This window comes from Bos indicus, chromosome 26, assembly GCF_029378745.1.
Source record: "Bos indicus isolate NIAB-ARS_2022 breed Sahiwal x Tharparkar chromosome 26, NIAB-ARS_B.indTharparkar_mat_pri_1.0, whole genome shotgun sequence".
NCBI lineage: Eukaryota > Metazoa > Chordata > Mammalia > Artiodactyla > Bovidae > Bos > Bos indicus.
The window spans coordinates 41,579,282-41,596,896 of NC_091785.1; the positions used below are offsets into that span (position 1 = coordinate 41,579,282).

At 50.0% G+C, this 17,615-nt stretch overlaps 1 protein-coding gene across 5 annotated transcripts in view; it reads left to right on the forward strand.

The window, feature by feature from the left end:
* The first annotated feature begins 2,449 nt into the window (after positions 1-2,449).
* Positions 2,450-17,615, forward strand: part of BTBD16 (BTB domain containing 16) — a 61,200-nt gene continuing 46,034 nt past the window's right edge. The window contains exons 1-5 of one of the 5 annotated variants that reach the window (XM_070780986.1): positions 2,450-2,941; positions 3,955-4,006; positions 5,815-5,966; positions 12,690-12,763; positions 15,267-15,410. In XM_070780986.1, the coding sequence (XP_070637087.1) occupies positions 3,989-4,006; positions 5,815-5,966; positions 12,690-12,763; positions 15,267-15,410 (388 nt within the window). In that variant the 5' untranslated portion in view covers positions 2,450-2,941; positions 3,955-3,988. The remainder of the gene's footprint in view (positions 2,942-3,954; positions 4,007-5,814; positions 5,967-12,689; positions 12,764-15,266; positions 15,411-17,615) is intronic. The other 4 variants (XM_070780985.1, XM_070780987.1, XM_070780984.1 and 1 more) reach the window with 4 other exon arrangements.

Sequence of the window (17,615 nt, forward strand, 5' to 3'; positions counted from 1 at the left end):
CCTTTGCGTATGCCAAGCCTCCTTCCTCATGACCTTTGCCAGGGGCGGAGCTCGCTCCCCGCATGGGACCACCGAAGTCTTGGGATTTCTGACGTGTCTGGGCCTATGGGGCTGGGTCACTACACATCCAAGCAACTGGACACCACCAGAAAAAGAGCTTTAGGGAAGCATTTGTTGTTCGGTTGCCGTCTGAAGCCCTTAGGGAAGCATGCTGGGGCAGCATTTCCATTTATTTGTATTTGTTGTTTTTGACTCTGGCTAGTAACTCAGCTCCCAAGATTTGTGGAGAGATGTATGTAAAAAGGACGTTCAGCTTAGAATGAGCTGTTAGGCTGGATGCTCGAGCTTAGAACTGGAGGAAATGATGTACACAGCCAAGGCCAGGGTTCCTGTTAATGGACAGAGAAGTGCGCCACCCTGGGATGCTTTCTTAGAGTGGACACCAGAGGGCGCCCAAGGGCCTGTTTTCTGTGCCCTAAGAAGTGGTACCTGAGAGCATCGGGGAGTGTGGCCCATAGTGGAGTGAGTGGGATTGCTAGATCTTTCAAACTTAAACTGAAATCTTACATGGGGCCCTGCACTCCAGGGACAGGTGACTGGAGAAAGCTGGGTGGATAAAAGGGAGCCACAGCGAGGGAGTGAATCTGCTTATTTGCAGACAAACTGCTGAGATGGAACCTTGACCCACAGAGAAATGCACACGCACACACATACACACACACAGTGCTCATCCATGTGCAAAGACAGAGCGGTGGGTAGGGACTGGTTCCTCCAGTTATCCAAGCTGAGACGTTTGTTGAGCATGTTCCAGGGGCCGAGTTTGGTGCTGGGCTCTGGGGGGACACAGGGGTGTGTAAGCCCCCAGCGGACACTCCTCTGTCACCGACTGCACAGCAGGAAGTGGGTGTCAGCGGGGTAGAACCACAGAGCTGAGGGTGAAGAGGGAAGTACATTCGGAGATGCCTCTCCTTGATCAAATGTGTTATAGTTTCTAGGGCACAGTTACCAGTAGGTAGAGTAGCTACCGGAGAAGGCAATGGCACCCCACTCCAGTACTCTTGCCTGGAAAATCCCATGGACGGAGGAGCCTGGTGGGGTGTATAGTCCATGGGGATGTGAAGAGTCAGATATGACTGGGTGACTTCACTTTCACTTTTCGCTTTCATGCATTGGAGAAGGAAATGGCAACCCACTCCAGTGTTCTTGCCTGGAGAATCCCAGGGACGGGGGAGTCTGGTGAGCTGCCGTCTATGAGGTCGCACAGAGTCGGACACAACTGAAGCGACTTAGCAGCAGCAGCAGCAGCAGCAGCAGCAGAGTAGCTACTCTCCTATCTTGCTGTATAATTTATGTGACTTAGAAGAGGCTGTGCTTGAAGACCCTCAGGCCTTAACGAGCTGCACTAACTCCAGGCCCCTTTTACTGTTGGCGTTTCGATGAGCCCTGGGGTGGAGGTCCAGGACTTCGATGGGCGAGGCTTCACAGGTGTGATAGAGGAGGGTCCCACCTCCCCGCCTCACAGGCTTCACAGACCAAGGCACCGAGAAGAACACTGTGAGATTCCACTTTGACCCCTGCAATGAAGGGTCTCAGCCTTGTCCCCGACTTTTAGACAGTTCTCAGAGAGAGCAGATTAAACATCATCTACCAGCAAAGTAAGTCATAGGCACAGCTTTGAATAATATGCTGCTGCTAAGTCACTTCAGTCGGGTCCGACTCTGTGTGACCCCATAGATGGCAGCCCATGAGGCTCCCCCATCCCTGGGATTCTCCAGGCAAGAACACTGGAGTGGGTTGCCATTTCCTTCTCCAATGCATGAAAGTGAAAAGTGAAAGTGAAGTCACTCAGTCGTGTCCGACTCTTGGCGACCCATGGACTGCAGCCCACCAGCCTCCTCTGTACATGGGATTTTCTAGGCAAGAGTACTGGAGTGGGTTGCCATTGCCTTCTCTGTTGAATAATATAAAACACTCCAATTTTTGTTTAAATATTTCTGTCCAAGCATTTCTGGATACTAGAGCTAGGAAAGGAGCTCCCCAGAGTGTCAAGGCTGGGAGCAATATGAGAACCTTCTAGTCTAATCTTTTTTTTAAAATTTTAATTGGAGGCTGATTACTTTGCAATATTATAGTGGTTTTGCCATACATTGACGTGAATCAGCCATGGGTGTACATGTGTTCCCCATCCTGAACCCCCCTCCCACCTCCCTCCCCATCCCATCCCTCAGGGTCATCCCAGTGCACCAGCCCTGAGCACCCTGTGTTATGCATCGAACCTGGACTGGCGATCTGTTTCACATATGATAATATACATGTTTCAATGCTATTCTTTCAAATCATCCCACCCTCGCCTTCTCCCACAGAGTCCAAAAGTCTGTTCTTTACATCTGTGCCTCTTTTGCTGTCTCGCTTACAGGGTCATCATTACCATTTAGTCTAATCTTACGTTACAGATGAGGCCTGAGGATTTGGGGGTTGGTTCTCACCGTGGGCCCCTTTTAAAGTGTTGCGTTCCCCCAGGCACTGTAAGAAGCCTGGCACTACATAGAAACAGTAATGACACTGCACGCCTAAGGAGGGCGATTGAGGTGGAGGTCGGTGGCACCCCAGTTGGTCTCTGTAAGACTGCATCCCTCCCACAGCCCCCAGCCTGCAAGGGGACTGAGCCTAGAACAGGAAGTGCTCAGAACCTTCCTTGATGTTGCCATGGTGCCCACAAAGACCCGAGGAAACCAAAGGCCGGCTCCCCTGCCAAAGCTCCTTGCCCTCAGGAAGAAAAGAGTGAGCCCCGTGTGTCATGAGCGCTCCGAGCATTCAGCCCCAGAAGGTGAAGGGCCATCAGCTGTCCTGTCGTTCAGAGACCGACGTAACAAGAGTGCCTCCGCTCCGCTAGCTCCCCCGTCAGCACACCCGCGGGGGCCAAGGAGCCTCAGGACAGCAGGTATCGCTGGTACTTCCATCCGTGTTGGAGACAGAGGACATCCCGAGTGATGGGCACTGCTTGGACTTGGTTCCATGTGGTCAGCTGGCAAAGGAGGGCTTCGGGGGGTCTGGGCTGGGAGGCAGGAGGGGTCTGAGAGGTCAGGCACCCTCGCAGGTAGCTCCTGCCGATTAAGAGTGACCCAGGAACTGACCCTCAAAACCCGTTAAGGCGACGGTCCCCAGGCTTTTTGGCCTTAAGGACCAGTTTCATGGAAGACAGTTTTTCCATGGACTGGGGTGGTGGTTTGGGGATGATTCAAGCACATTACACTGGCTGTGCACTTTCTTTCTTTTTTAAAAAGATGCTTTATTTTGTACTGCTGATTAACAAACAGTGTGGTGATAGTTTCAGATAAACAGGGAAGGGACTCGGCCATACAGATACATGTATCCATTCTTCCCCAACCCTACTCCCATCCAGGCTGCCAAATAGCATCCAGTAGAGTTCCCTGGGCTAAACAGTAGGTCCTTGTTGGATACGTTTTAATTATACCAGTGCATACGTGACCTTCTCAAACTCCCTATCTCTTCCCCACTATCCTTCCCCGCAGTGTGCACTTTATTTCCAATCTAACGCTCCAGGACAGCGCTGGCCAACGTATGCTGTCCAGACGTAACTGTTAATATCACCCCTTTTAGTGCCCTGATCTGAATGACAGGTTACATGATCAGTCCACATATAGGTCTCCATTGGTTCCCATCACCTGGGTAAAGAGTGGAAAATTGTGGATTAGCTCCTAGTTTGCTTAATCTGAGCCACTTTCCCTGCACAATAGCAGGGAATCATCTTTCTACTAATGTACCTTCAAAAATTAGATTTTCACTTGATTTGATCACTCACTCACATTTGAGGCTTACTCATTCCTTTTGTGGCAAAATAAAGATTCTTTGAGCCAATCTCCTCCATAATGTTTTGAAAACACCCTTTGGAAGTTTTTTGAAAATTTAAAATTTGCCTCTTTCACCTTCCAGGTGCTTCTCTTTTGTGCAATCTCCGGGATCCTTCATGAAAATGCTGAATCCGGTAAGCAGCTCAGTTTCACGGAGGGCAGGCGATGGTGAGGAACAGAAGCGCTGGGTGACAGGTGTGCCACTGGGTTCCCTCAGGGGGATGGTCCCACACCCCCAGGGACCTCAGGCTTTATTGGCTGACTCTGCTGGTGGCGGGGGTTGGGGGGGGGTGTGTGTTTGGAGCCCCACGGTCAGAGACCACTGTTCACACTTTAGCAGGGCTGTATCTAGATTCAGACTCCAAAATCATCCACCATATTCCAGGCGCTATACTAAAGCAGAGTTCCCAAACTTTTATTTTATCATTTTAACAGCATCTTCATCCTCATGGTTCATAGTCACCTTCATCCTCATTATCATTGGCATTATTCCCATTTAACCTATGAGGCCTAAGAGGATGAAAAGAGCAAATACTTTGCCCAAGGTCACACAACTAGTTCATGGCAGAAACAAGACTTGAAATCAGATCCTCCGTTCCGTGGTCCCTTGCCTCCCCACCACCTTGCTGGTACCTGGTGTGGCTTAGAATCAATTTCACCCATTCCTATGGGTCTCTCGTGGTGCAGTTGTCCTGGATAAGTTTCCTTGAGCCGCCACACCTGAGGTTTTACATCCATGCATTATTGGGACGGCTTCCTTAAGGAAATTGCTGAATCCTAGGCCCTCAAGAAGATGTCTAAGGAAAAGTCTGTGCCCAGTGACACAGCTGTTCCGGTCCTGGGGTGATACCCAAAGAACTGAAAACAGGTGTTCAAACAGAAACGCATACATGAATGTTTACAGCACTACTGCCAGTGGCCAGAAGGTTGTAACAATCCAAGTATCATTCTATCAGCTGATGAATGGACAAACAAACGGTGGTCTGTCCACACAATGGAGTGTCAAAAGGACTGAAATTCTGGCACGTGGCTGAACCTTGAAGCATGCCGAGGGAAAAAACAGACATAAAAGGCCACTATTATAGGATTCCATTTATATAAAATTTCAAGAAATCCATAGAGACAGAATGCAGATGAGTGGTTTCCAGGGAGTGGGAGAGGGGGGAATTAGGGGATGACTCGATAAGCAGAAAGCCTGCTTCTGCAGTGATGACAACGTTCTGCATCGTCTGAATGCATAGTTGTCATGGTTGTGAGTGAAAGTCGCTCAGTCGTGTCCAACTCTTTGTGACCCCATGGATGTCCACGGAATTCTCTAGGCCAGAACACTGGAGTGGGTAGCCTTTTCCTTCTCCAGGGATCTTCCCAACCAGGGATCAAAGCACCCATCACCAACTCCCGAACTTTGCTCAAACTCATGTCCATCAAGTTGGTGATGCCATCCAACCATCTCATCCTCTGTTGTCCCCTTCTTCTTCCTTTGAGAATGTCTGTGGGTGGTGATGAAAGTCCAGAGAAATGGCCTTCAATCTTTCCCAGCGTCAGGGTCTTTTCCACTGAGTCAGTTCTTTGCATCAGGTGGCCAAAGTATTGGAGCTTCAGCATTAAAAAAACAAAACAAAAATAGACGTTTTGTGTATTTTAGTGCAATTAAAAAAACAAAAAGTCTCTGCCCCAGATCTCCTAAGTTTGGTATCTTTCTCCCTGGCACCTCCTGCCCCAGATGCTAAATTCCAGATTACTTTGTGGCTTAAAGTCTTGTTTCCTAAATGCAGTAGATTTGCCTTGAGAATGTGACTCTGGAGAAATATTGGCCAGCTTTGAAAATTAACCAGCTCTTTAAATTTTGTCTTAAATTTCCTTTCTGTTGTAGAGTTTGGAAAATCTGGTATTTATGAGAGGTTAAAAGAAAAAGACATTCTTTCTTTCTTTGCTTCCCAAGCAGCAGAAACCCCGGCTGGAACGCCGAATCGCTGGCTCAACCAACCGGTGGCGTTTCCCCAGACAGCCTTTCTCGGGAGACCTGCTGGGGCTCTCCCAGATGTGCAAGGCTGCCAACATAGACTTTGATGAAGTTCTGAAGAACCCAGACAGGTAGGAAGCTCAAAGGCCCACGGCAGGGTGAACTGCCCTTCTGGGAAGTGCCCAGTACTTGGGCCACACTGGTTGGGCAGGTGGGCTGTCCTGGGTATTTGCAAAAAGGCTGCCTTTGGGACCAGCCCTTAAGGATGGACAGGGTCAGGGTGAAAACTTCCTTTGAGAACGTCTGTGGGTGGTGATAAAAGTCCAGAGAAACGGAGAATTTTTTCCCCCAGATTTTCCTTTGTACTGGGAACTTTGGACCCTAAGAGGATTCTGAGTTTATCAATTGGATTCTTGACAAACACAGCGAGATGGCCCCGCTCAGAGTTTGAACTCGCATCCCCAGGAACATGCATGTCCAGCAGGGGGAGAAGCCGGCTCCCTGGTCCCTCCCAGAGTGTTCTAAGCAGATGGCTTGGAGCATCACTTCTCTAGGTTACAAGTTCTTTCCTGCCTTTCCTGGGGAAGCAGAGCTGGAGCTCTTTGCCAAAGAAACACTTCATTTCCTTGGCCCTTTGGACCTGCCTGGCTGCTGCTACTTCCTTGGACCGGTGGCATCTGCCTTGTGAGCACTCAGTCTGATCTACCTGAGTGTGGGCTGTGCCTGGGCAGCACCTGGCCCAGAAGAGCTCCTGGTTCCACGTTTACTGAGCAAGTAGCCACGTCTTCTCTTTCTAGACCCACCAGCCAGCCTCTCTCTGTTGCCCCCCACCCCACAGATGATGGTACTGCACACGTGAATAAACCGAAACCCATCTGGATTTGGTCTCCAAATTCTTGGATGAACCCAGCTTAAAAAAAAAAAAGGTTGAATGCTATGAGTTGCTATTTTTGGCACTGGCTACTCATGGCCTTAAACAAATTTGAATTTATTTTATATTTTGTTTGGTTAGAGCCCTGAAGAAATCTTAGGATTTTTGCCAAAGTTTGTTGTGTTCCTTAGCGCCAGGGCCAGGAGCTGGAGCTGGGCCTGGGAATATAGGCAAACTGATCCAGAAACCTGAGGATGGTGACTGGGCCACAGGGGCAGAGGTCTCTGGGACTCGGTTTGCGAAATCGCTGAGCTAAGCTGGGAGTGGTGGCCATTGGCACTTAGCTAAGCTGGGGGTGGTGGCCTGGGGGTGATGGCCATTGGTGCTGGGCTTTAGGACTATTGTGCTATGCTAAGTTGCTTCAGTTGTGTCCAACTCTTGGCAACCCTATGCACTGTAGCCCACCAGGCTCCCCTGTCTATGGGATTCTCCAGGCAAGAATACTAGAGTGGGTTGCCATGCCCTCCTCCAGGGGATCTTCCTGACCCAGGGATTGAATACACATCTCTTATGTCTCCTGCACTGGCAGGCGGGCTCTTGGCGGGTTCTTTACCGCTAGCATCACCACAGCAGTCTTATTTGACAGGGTTGAAATTCCTTGTCCTACATTCACTCTTTCTGTGACCTTTAGCCAGTGGCTTAACCTCCTTGAGCTTCAGTTTCCTCATCTGTGAAATGGTGATAATATCATCTCCCTTGAAGAGTTGTAGATTTAAGGCTTCCCTGGTGGCTCAGATGGTAAAGAATACACCTGCAATGCAGGAGACATGAGTTCGATCCCTGGGTTGGGAAGATCCCCTGGAGAAGGGAATGGCAACCCACTCCAGTATTCTTGCCTGGAGAATTCCATGGACAGAGGACCCTGGAGGGCTACAATCCATGGGGTCACGAAGAGTCAGACACAACTGAACAACCAACACACACACACACACACACACACACACACACTTGAAGAGCAAGCTGGAGGATTAAATCAGATGGTATACTGAAAATGATCAGTGTTGTTCCTGGCAAATAGTTAGATGCTCAATGAATAGAGATGTATCTTTATAGCCTGAGCAGCAGTTTTAAGTACTAATCCTGGCCTTCGATTTGGGGGAATGTCAGCCCTGTGCTCTGTCAGCCAATGACTGGTGTCCCACCTAGGCAATCACCTAGGCCTAGAGCACCTAGGCGCTCAGTCCACATAGGCTCAGCTCAACTGTGAATTTCATCTGCTCCATTAGCCCCTTGTCGTGTTCCTGAGACAGTCGACTAGCCTGGGCATGTCCTTGTCGTGGTGACAGCAGAGGGTAAGAGGGCAAGCCCAGTTGCACCTGTGCTGTTCAAACCTTCAGCCACCTCATGTCCGCTAACATCCCATCAGCCAAGGCAAGTCACATGATCAAAATCAAAGTCAAGGGGCAGGAAAGACACTTTGGAGTTCCTGCAGGAAAAGGCTGTGTATTTGGGGCCATGGATGCGGTCCACTACAGTGTGGGAGGAACTGCTTTTCTTTAACAAACACAAAATTTCATCTTCTTTATTTCCTCAGTGGGGATTTATTCCTTGTGGTCGTGGGAAACATAAACTTGGAGAGCCTAACAAAGGTTTTGTTTAATTTAGGTAATAAAATAAAGGACTTATTCTGGTAACCCTTCTGCACGTTCAGACTTGTCAGCTAACAAGATCGATACGGGGAGGGTGGAGTCCTGAACGGTACTCACGACACACACGTCCTTGGGCACTTGCCCCCTAGCCCTCAGCCCGCCCCCACCAGCAATCCTGTTCTTGGCGCCAATGCTGTTATTGTTGCTTCTCCCACTTGGGGGCGCTGTTGGCTTTGACAGGCACTGGATCAATCCGTATTTCACAAGTTCTGTAAAGCAGATCACTGGCAGTGGAAAGCTGAGTTAACTAGCTCCCAGCTTCGCATTTATTTCAGAAATGTAATTGTGCCTCTCATAGGTCAATGCCCTGGGTTCTGCCCAGCTGGCCAGTACTTGTGGTTGGGTCTGTGGGTTTCTGTGACACAATGAGCTTTTGGCTCCATCACTCAGAGATGCCAATGACTCCATCTCTCTGTCTCTTCTGGCTCTTCATTATGCTTCCTTCCACTGGGACTGGGGTGTGGACTGCGGGGAGAAGGAACCTGAGAGATGAGTCTCCTTGCCAACAGCCTAACCTCTTTGTGCCTTAGTTTCTTTATTTGCATATTGGGGATGCTCTCTTACAGGGTTGTCGTGGGAATTTATGTGACATAATTTAGTGAGAGTTTAGAACGGAGTCTGGGAAATAAATACCCAATTAACACGTGTCATGCGGTGTCCCTGGGGTTCTTTGGCATGTATGGACACAGCTAACATCTGAACCCAGAGATCCAGGATGAAGAAGTACGGCTGAGGAAGGACCTCTCCCCGGAGGCTTAGGGGGCTTGGACTCTGGGAAAAGGTGATCCTGCCTCATGTTTGCTCCCATTCTGATCTCAGTGCCGAGTCCACTCGGAGAGTGGGAAGAGGCCACTCTAAGAGCCAAGGATATAAAGGAACCCATCGGTTTTTATCAGAGAGCAGTTCTGGGAGAGGTGGACCAGAGACCATGATCCATGGGGTAGCGCTGATAGGAGAACTGAGTGCTCAGCGCCAAGTGTACCAAGAACCAGCCGTTTTATGCCCCTAGCGACCACCACGTGGTCCCCGTTTCCCTCTTAAGAAGGGAAGCACTGAGTCCCAGAGGTGGGTCCAAAGTCTGCATTACTCTTCCCAGAAAATTAAATTGGAGTTTTGCATGTTGAAGATCCCCTGGAGAAGGAAATGGCAACCCACTCCAGTATTCTTGCCTGGAGAATTCCAAGGACAGAGGAGCCTGGCAGGCTACAGTCCATGGGGTCACAGAGAGTTGAACACGACTGAGCTACTAACACTTACTCCCCTTCATTTTTGCATGTCGAAGGTATCAAGTCAGAAGCCCTTTGGGTGGTCTGCTGCAGGAAGTCTTTTTGTCTTTGAGAAACTTAATAGACTTTCCTCTTTTCTTCTCTCTCTCTTTTTAGTCTTTTATTGAATTTGTTAGAGCTTCCCTGGTAGCTCAGTTGGCAAAGAATCTGCCTGCAATGCAGGAGACCCTGGTTTGTTTGATTCCTGGGTCAAGGAAGATCCCCTGGAGAAAGGGTAGGCTACCCACTCACTCCAGTATTCTTGGGCTTCCCTGGTGGCTCGGTTGGTAAAGAATCTGCCTGCAATGCGGGAGACCTGGGCTCAATCCCTGGATTGGGAAGATCCCCTGGAGGAGGGCATGGCAACCCACTCCAATATTCTTGCCTGGAGAATCCCGGTGGACAGAGGAGCCTGGCAGGCTACAGTCCATGGGGTAGCAAAAGAGTCAGACACAACTTAGTGACTTTCACTTCACTTCGTTGAATTTGTTACAATATTGCTTCTGTTTTATGTTTTGGCTTTTTGGCTCCAAAGCATGTAGGATCTCAGCTCCCTGACCAGGGATTGAACCCACACTCCCGGTATTGGAAATCAAAGTCTTAACCGCTGGACTGCCAGGAAAGTGTCCCCCCACCTTTTCTTCTCTCATTTCTCTATCTTGGGAGTGAGCCCCAGACTTACAGCATGTTCCCAACATCCTGCTTCATCCCAGGCCACTTAGTCCCACAGAGTGAAGAGGACAACTCACAGATGCCATGTGTTCCATCAGCTTTTCCGATGAGCCTGAAATTAGCCTCAACTTCGGGAGCTGCAGAACCTGCGGGATAAACGATCTTTCTTGGCAAGCAGCCAAGACACCAGGAAAAGGCAGTGGGATTACTTCTGTTGCCTGCCGTCTCCTGGCTCAACCGATGACTCGAATGTTTGTTGAGGATAGTTGAGTTCATGGCCATTGCCCCATTATTTCCAAAATCTGTTGCTCCATTTTGAGATCACAGCCTGAACTCCTGACCTTAGCCAGCCATTGCCAGATGTGTGACCCAAGCCACTAGGGGCTTGGAGTCTGGCTTGGGTCAGTCCCCCTGCTCCTGTGGGATAAACAAGTCTAGCTCCCACTGCCTTCCTGAGGCTGAGTCACTTGCAATCATCATTTCTGCTTGGAAATGGCAGCATGTGGTCAATATTATTCTGTACACAGGCTCCCCCACCCAAGCCCTCCTGCAGACACCCTGGTCCACCAAGATTTCCGGCATCACGGGAAAACAGCATGGCAAAGGTGACCCTGGCTGGATTGTGGCGAGTGTCCCTTGGCTGGTTGGATTTCTTGGAATGACTGTGACTGTGTGACTCCAGCTTTGTTGCCTGTCCTTGCTCAGTGGGACGAATCTAGTGTTGAGGGGAAAGAGTCTTATCTTTGTTACCACCCAATCCTTGATATTATCGAGCACATTCATCATTGCCTTGCCTGGGCTGCTGCTGCTACTAAGTCACTTCAGTCGTGTCCGACTCTGCACAACCCCATAGATGGCAGTCCACCAGGCTCCCCTGTCCCTAGGATTCTCCAGGCAAGAACACTGGAGTGGGTTGCCATTTCCTTCTCCAATGCATGAAAGTGAAAAGTGAAAGTGAAGCTGCTCAGTCATGTCCGACTCTTAGTGACCCCATGGACTGCAGCCCACCAGGCTCCTCCATCCATGGGATTTTCCAGGCAAGAGTCCTGGGCTGCAGCAGTAAATAAAACGCCGACTTTGTCTCTAAAGGCTGCGGAGCCTAACCCAGAGGGCGTGTGGGGAAATAGGTGACTAGAAGACCCTGTAGAAGGAGTTTTAACAGGGGGAAATCTCGGGACAGGCGGTGTTTAGGGCTTCCCACCTAGCCTCCCCAGAGGAAACAAACACTAAGCTTATCTGGAGGACGAGTGGACGTTCGTCCACTGAGGAGAGGGAGCTATGCGTCCACCGATGGGAAGCAAGAGGTGCTGGGTTCCGACTCTTGAGAAGGGCTGGAGCAGGCAGTGCAGGGAAATGAGGCTGCAGAGACAGGCACAAGCTGGTTAGCCACGCTACCGAGGCTGGCTTGCCCCTGGGAGCAATGGAGGAGACATCGAAGATTCTCAGCAGGAGAGAGGCAAGATCAGACTGGCGTTTCAGATGGTCAGGCTGCAGTGTGCGGTGTGCATCAGAGGGCACCAGATGGACGCCTGGTACCTGGCAGCGACTGGGGGGAGATACTGGTGGCTTGGATGAAGGTCACAGTAACAAGGGCAAGGATTCACCCAAGGGGATATGGATGAATTCAAAAGACATTCCATTAGATCTGGGCAAATGATCAGGTGAGACAACATTCAGGATACTGGCTTGGGCAACTGGAGATGGGTGGTACCATATCCTGGCAGAGGATTGGGGTTTGGCTCAGGGTGGATTCTTCTTCACTTTTTGGCCACGCTGCTTAGCTTGCAGGATCTGTTCCCTGACAAGGGATTGAACCCAGGACCATGGCAGTGAAAGCCCAGAATCTTAGCCGCTAGGCTACTGGGAAACTCCCTTGGGAAGATTTTGAGTTTGATGGTGGACACATTGGGGCATGCATGACGCTAACCAGAAGAATTGCTGAGTTAATTTCCCAGACATGTGCAGAACCCTCTCTTCCTTTCTCCAGCGGTTATTTATTGAGCACCTACTATATACTAGGCTTTGTTTTAGACACTCACCCAAAAAGGTGTCATTCAGCATCCAGATGCAACCTCACATACGTCCGTGGTAAGGATGCTCACAAACTGACAACAGGAATGAGTGATTTGAGCTGGTCATCAGACAGAGCTTATAGTTTGTCAGACTGGCAGACCCCTGGGGACCTGAGGAAACTGTCCCAACAGGACAGAGGTGATAAGTTTGGTTCAGGAATGCTTTAGGGATGCTTACACTGAAATGATAACTTGTTGCAGATCAAGAAAAATGTCAGTGTTAACTCCTGGATTTGTGTGTGTGTGTGTATTTTTTTTTCTTGAGGTTATGCATTTCACAAATTCAGAAGATTTTCCCTGAGAATTTGAAGAACAAGACCATCCAAAGCAGAGAGGCAGGTGAGTTCCTGTCACCAGTGAACTCAGAATGTTGCTAATCTCAGAGGCATCATGTGGTCTCTGTGGAATAAAACCAGTGGCCAGGTCACTAGTCTGGAAGCTTCTGTTCTTGCTGACTGCACAATGTCCCACGTGTAACGTGTGCTAAATCGCTTCAGTTGTGTCCGACTCTCCAATCCCATGGACTGCAGCCTGCCAGGCTCCTCTGTCCATGGAATGTTCCAGGCAAGAATCCTGGAGCTGGTTGCCATTTCCTACTCCAGGGGATCTTCCTGACCCAAGGATGGAGCCCACATCTCTTATGACTGCTGCATTGGCAGGCGGGTTCTTTACCACTAATATCCCTTGGAGAAGGGAAAGGCTTCATTCCAGTATTCTGGCTTGGAGAATCCCATGGACTGTATAGTCCATGCCATCGCAGAGAGCTGGACATGACTTTCACTTCATTTCATTTCACTGGGAATTCCCAACATGTAAATAGGTGCCATCAAAATTATTTCCCAAATGCACAACGAATGAAATCAAGCTTGGCAAACACATTTTCATATGCTAATGGCCGTGATGAATATAGACCTGCCGAGTTTACTAAGTAGACTGGATTGGAAGACGAAGCAGAGGCTCATCCAGCCCGGGGCAGCTGTTCTGGGTCCCTCGGGGCTCTAAGCAGTCACACTTGGACGCCCACATCTGCATTCATCCAAGAGGACTAATCTGCAGTAGGATGAGGCATCAGACTGGGTCTGTCCAGCTGGGAAAGTCCCACTGAGCTCCATGAGGGGCCTGGACAGTCAGCTCCTTGGTGGAGCATTTATGGATAAACCCCACCCCACGGCATGGCCGTCTGAGGTCAGAGCCAGCCTCCCTCTCCAGTGGAGGCTCATCGATTTCTTTTTACCTTTCACTTCTGGTTGATGGTGGGGTGGGAGGGGGGTGAGAAGTACTGTGAGGCTGTCTCCAGACTCGGGAGAAAGAGTTCCAGACGGGTTGTGTTGTCAGCCCTGCGTTGCCAGCCTGAAAGCAGAAGTGGGGGGGCGGGGACACTCTTTATCTGCAGTTCTGCCCTTTCTCTGCAATCTTGTCTTGGGGGAAAGTTCCTTCTAATCCAGCAGAGCCAGTCTGTCACCTAGGGTGACCCAAGATTTGAGATGAAAACCCAGGTTCTCGACTCCCAGCACCGAACAACATCGTAAAGCTGGTGAATAACAATAATTGTAACAGAAGAGGAAACAGGTGCCCAAGGTCACACAGTCAAAATAATAACAAAGCCAAGAAGTATAGGAGGTGGGGCTGGTGAACCCCAGGTCCTGTCCGGCACTGGGATTTAGGGTTTGGAGGGATCACCCCAAGCGTGGCTCCCTTCTCCACAGCTCTGTGCTAATGCAGGAGTGCAGCCTCAGAGCCCCATTTACCCACAGCCTCTCCTGTCTCACTTGGCTGGGTATCTCTGGATCCTCCATCTGCCTTCCTAGCCAAGTCTCTTCTTCTTTTTTTTAAAATTATTTATGCTACCGCATAAAGAACCCTCTTCACACTGTAAGCCCATTTCATCCCTGTGAGCTTGGGCTTTCTGATGACCTCCATTCCCTTGAGGAAAGCAATGCCGATGAGAACTCTGCTCTCTGGGGATATGGGCTTTTTTCTGTAATGCTGTTGCCTTTCTGGTGGTAATAATAAGGCACTAACGGCCCAGCTTCACTGGTGGCTCAGAGGTAAAGAATCTGCCTGCCATTGCAGAAGCCAAGAGTATTATCCTTGGGTCGGGAAGATCCCCTGGAGGAGGAGATCCCCTGGAGGAGGAATATACCCACCCCAGTATTCTTGCCTGGAGAATCTCTATGGACAGAGGAGCCTGGCGGGCTGCAATCCATGGGGTCACACAAGAGTCAGACACGACTTAGCAAATAAACAATGACAGCCCAGTACTTTTTCAACAGGGGACCAGGTAGCAATTTTTCTCCTCAGAGGACATTCGACAATGTCTGGAGATATCCTGGGTTGTCACAATTCTGGGGTGGGAGACTGGCTACTGGTATTCAGTGGGTAGAGGCCAGAGGTGCTGCTGAACATCCTCCCGTGCTCAGGACAGCTCCCTCCATCCCCCCCAAAACAGAGAATTGAAAGTGAAAGTGGTAGTCGCTCAGTCGGTAATGGGGGAGACAAGGTGAGCCCCACTCCAAGAGTGTGGCAGCCAGTGTCCCTGCCCCATGGAGCTTTTCTTCCAGCCCCCGAGTTGGAGGGCAGCCTATGTGCCCCTCTTGGTCGGCAGCCCTGGAGGACATTTATCACTTTCTAAGTTACCCTGTGAGTCTGCCCATCGGATCCACCTGGCTGTCAGGAAGCTCCGTGGGGCTGGAGCTTTGTTCCTGAAAGGCCCAGCGAGGCTGCCTGTCCACTCGTCTGCTCAGTAACGGGACGGACAGAGAGGATGCGGGAGAAAGAGTGACAGCGTGTTCAGGTCGGGGCGTTGCGACACCCTTTGCTCAGGATCTTTTCCCGTCCTCAGATGTGGTTCTCGAATGCCTTGGCTTCAAATGGGAACTCCACCAGCCCCAGCTTTTTCAGTCCGAGACCTTGGCCAAGCTCTACCTGATGGGCCTGGCCCGGGGCAACGCAAACCCTGAGAAGGAGTCAGTGAAGATTCTGCAAGGTAGGTTCTCACCCAGGGCGGGTGCCCCAAGGACCTCTGGTTAGAGAGGCCCCAGATGGGCATTTGGATACTTGTTGGGGGACCACGATCACCCTTACAATTAAGAACAAGGCTCGTGGTCTGACCTCATCACCGGACTTAACCTCAGTCTCCGTGGCTGTAAAATGGGATAATGGTTCTGTTGTGTTTCGCTGTGGAGGAGGAACAGGTGTAAAGTTCTAGAGCAAAGCCTGGCACAGCGTGAGCACTCAGTAAGCGTCAGGTATTTTTTCACAAGAACACATTCTTTTCCACCTGCTACGGAGGAGGCTCTGCCTACTTCTTTGAGAATATGGGTGGGTGCTGAGTCCGAAGATGGGTTTTCTAGAAAGAGGGCATGGTTTTGACATCTGTGGCTTGTTTGGCCCTAAGCGTGCTTGTTGGAGCTTTACACGTGTCCATCAATTTTCTTTGTTCTTTTCCTTTCGTTTCTCTTTTCTTAATTCCACCTCACACCCAAAGCTATTTAGGTCACTTCTTTCTTTTTTCTCTTGATTTTTAATCCTAGTAATCCCCATTCTCTCCTTATCTGTCCCACACGTTCCTCTCCTGCAGCCTTGCCAGCTTCTTCTCAGGTAATATAGAGTGGCGTCTCCTCCAGACACCTCATAAGCAGGTGCCATGGAAAAATTCGAGGCCTGCGGGGCAGCCGGCATGCCAGCCAGGATGGAATCACATTTCCAGGACGTGGCAGTAAAGCTCTGATATTCCAGAGCCAGATAGGCTGCCGGAGCCCTCTGTCACCGCCCTGCCCTGAGCCAGGAGGAGGAACCTGGCTGCCTGCCGGAATCTTCCCGGCCACGGAGCCTCTGACTCAGCCCTTCCCGAGTGAGCTGGGAGCCCAGAGCAGGCTGCGGCATTCCCACAGAACAGTAACGAGCTTCACACTGCCTCAGAATCTTCTTTGCTCTTCCTATGCGTTTGTCCCACTGTCTTCAAAGTGACACCAAGCTCTTTGCCCATGGCCCCTGTGCCCAGGTCACAGCTCTTCCTGGGAAACCAGTGAAAGGCTGTGGAGGTCCAGACAGTGGGTGCCTTGAAAATCAAGAGAATTTGTGTTTTTTTTTCCTATTCTCCCCCAAACTTCCCCTCCTATCCAGGCTGCCACATAACACTGAGCAGAGTTCCCTGTGCTGTGCGGTAGGTCCTTGTTGGTTATCCATTTTGAATATAGCAGTGTGTACATGTCCATCCCAAACTCCCTAACTACCCCTTTCCCCCAGCAACCATAAGTCTGTGAATCTTTCCGTTTTGTAACTAAGTTCATTTGTATCATTTCTTTCTAGATTGCACATATAAGGGATGCCTTAAGATATTTCTTCCTCTCTGTCTGACTTCACTCAGCACGATACTCTCTAGGTCCATGCATGATGCTTCAAATGGCATTTTTCCATTCCTTTTAAGGGCCGAGTAATGTTCCATTGTATACACGTGCCACATCTTTATCCGTTCCTTTGTCGATGGACATTTAGGTTGCTTCAGCATCTCAGCTCTCATGAACAGTGCTGCAGTGAACATTGGCATGCACGGATCGTTTCAGCTCATGTTTTCCTCCAGATGTATGCCCAAGAGTGGGACTGGAGGGTCATATGGTGTTTGAAAAAACTCTAAAAATAAGAAAAAACTCTATTTTTACTTAAGGAACCTCCATAGTGGTGGTATCAATTTACCTTCCCACCAACAGCGTAGGAGAGTCCCGTTCTCCCCACACCCGCTCCAGCACGTATTGTTTTGCTATAGCCATTCTGGCTGGTGTGAGGTGATGTCTCATTGTAGTTTCGGAAAGTCAAGAGAATTTGGAAGGGGAAAACAGTGCTATCGTTAATGCCTTTAGTAAGTCTAGAGTGGTGTCAGTTGGGACCTCCCTGGTGGTCCAGTGGTTCAGACTCCAAGCATCCATTGCAGGGGCACAGGCTCAATCCCTGGTTAGGGAACTAAGGATCCCACATGCCATGTGGTGTGGCCAAAAAACCACACACACAGAAGACATAGAACAGGCTCACTTGAAGGATGGGGCCCTCCTAAGACAGCCGTTCTAATTGCAGCCCCGTGCTAGAGGCTGGGCCCAGCTGGGGGACATCAGGCAGGTGCGGGAATGAGACTTCAGTGGCCGAACTGTCACAACTTCTCAGTGTCTCCCCTGCAAGCACCACCAGTTGTGTCCAG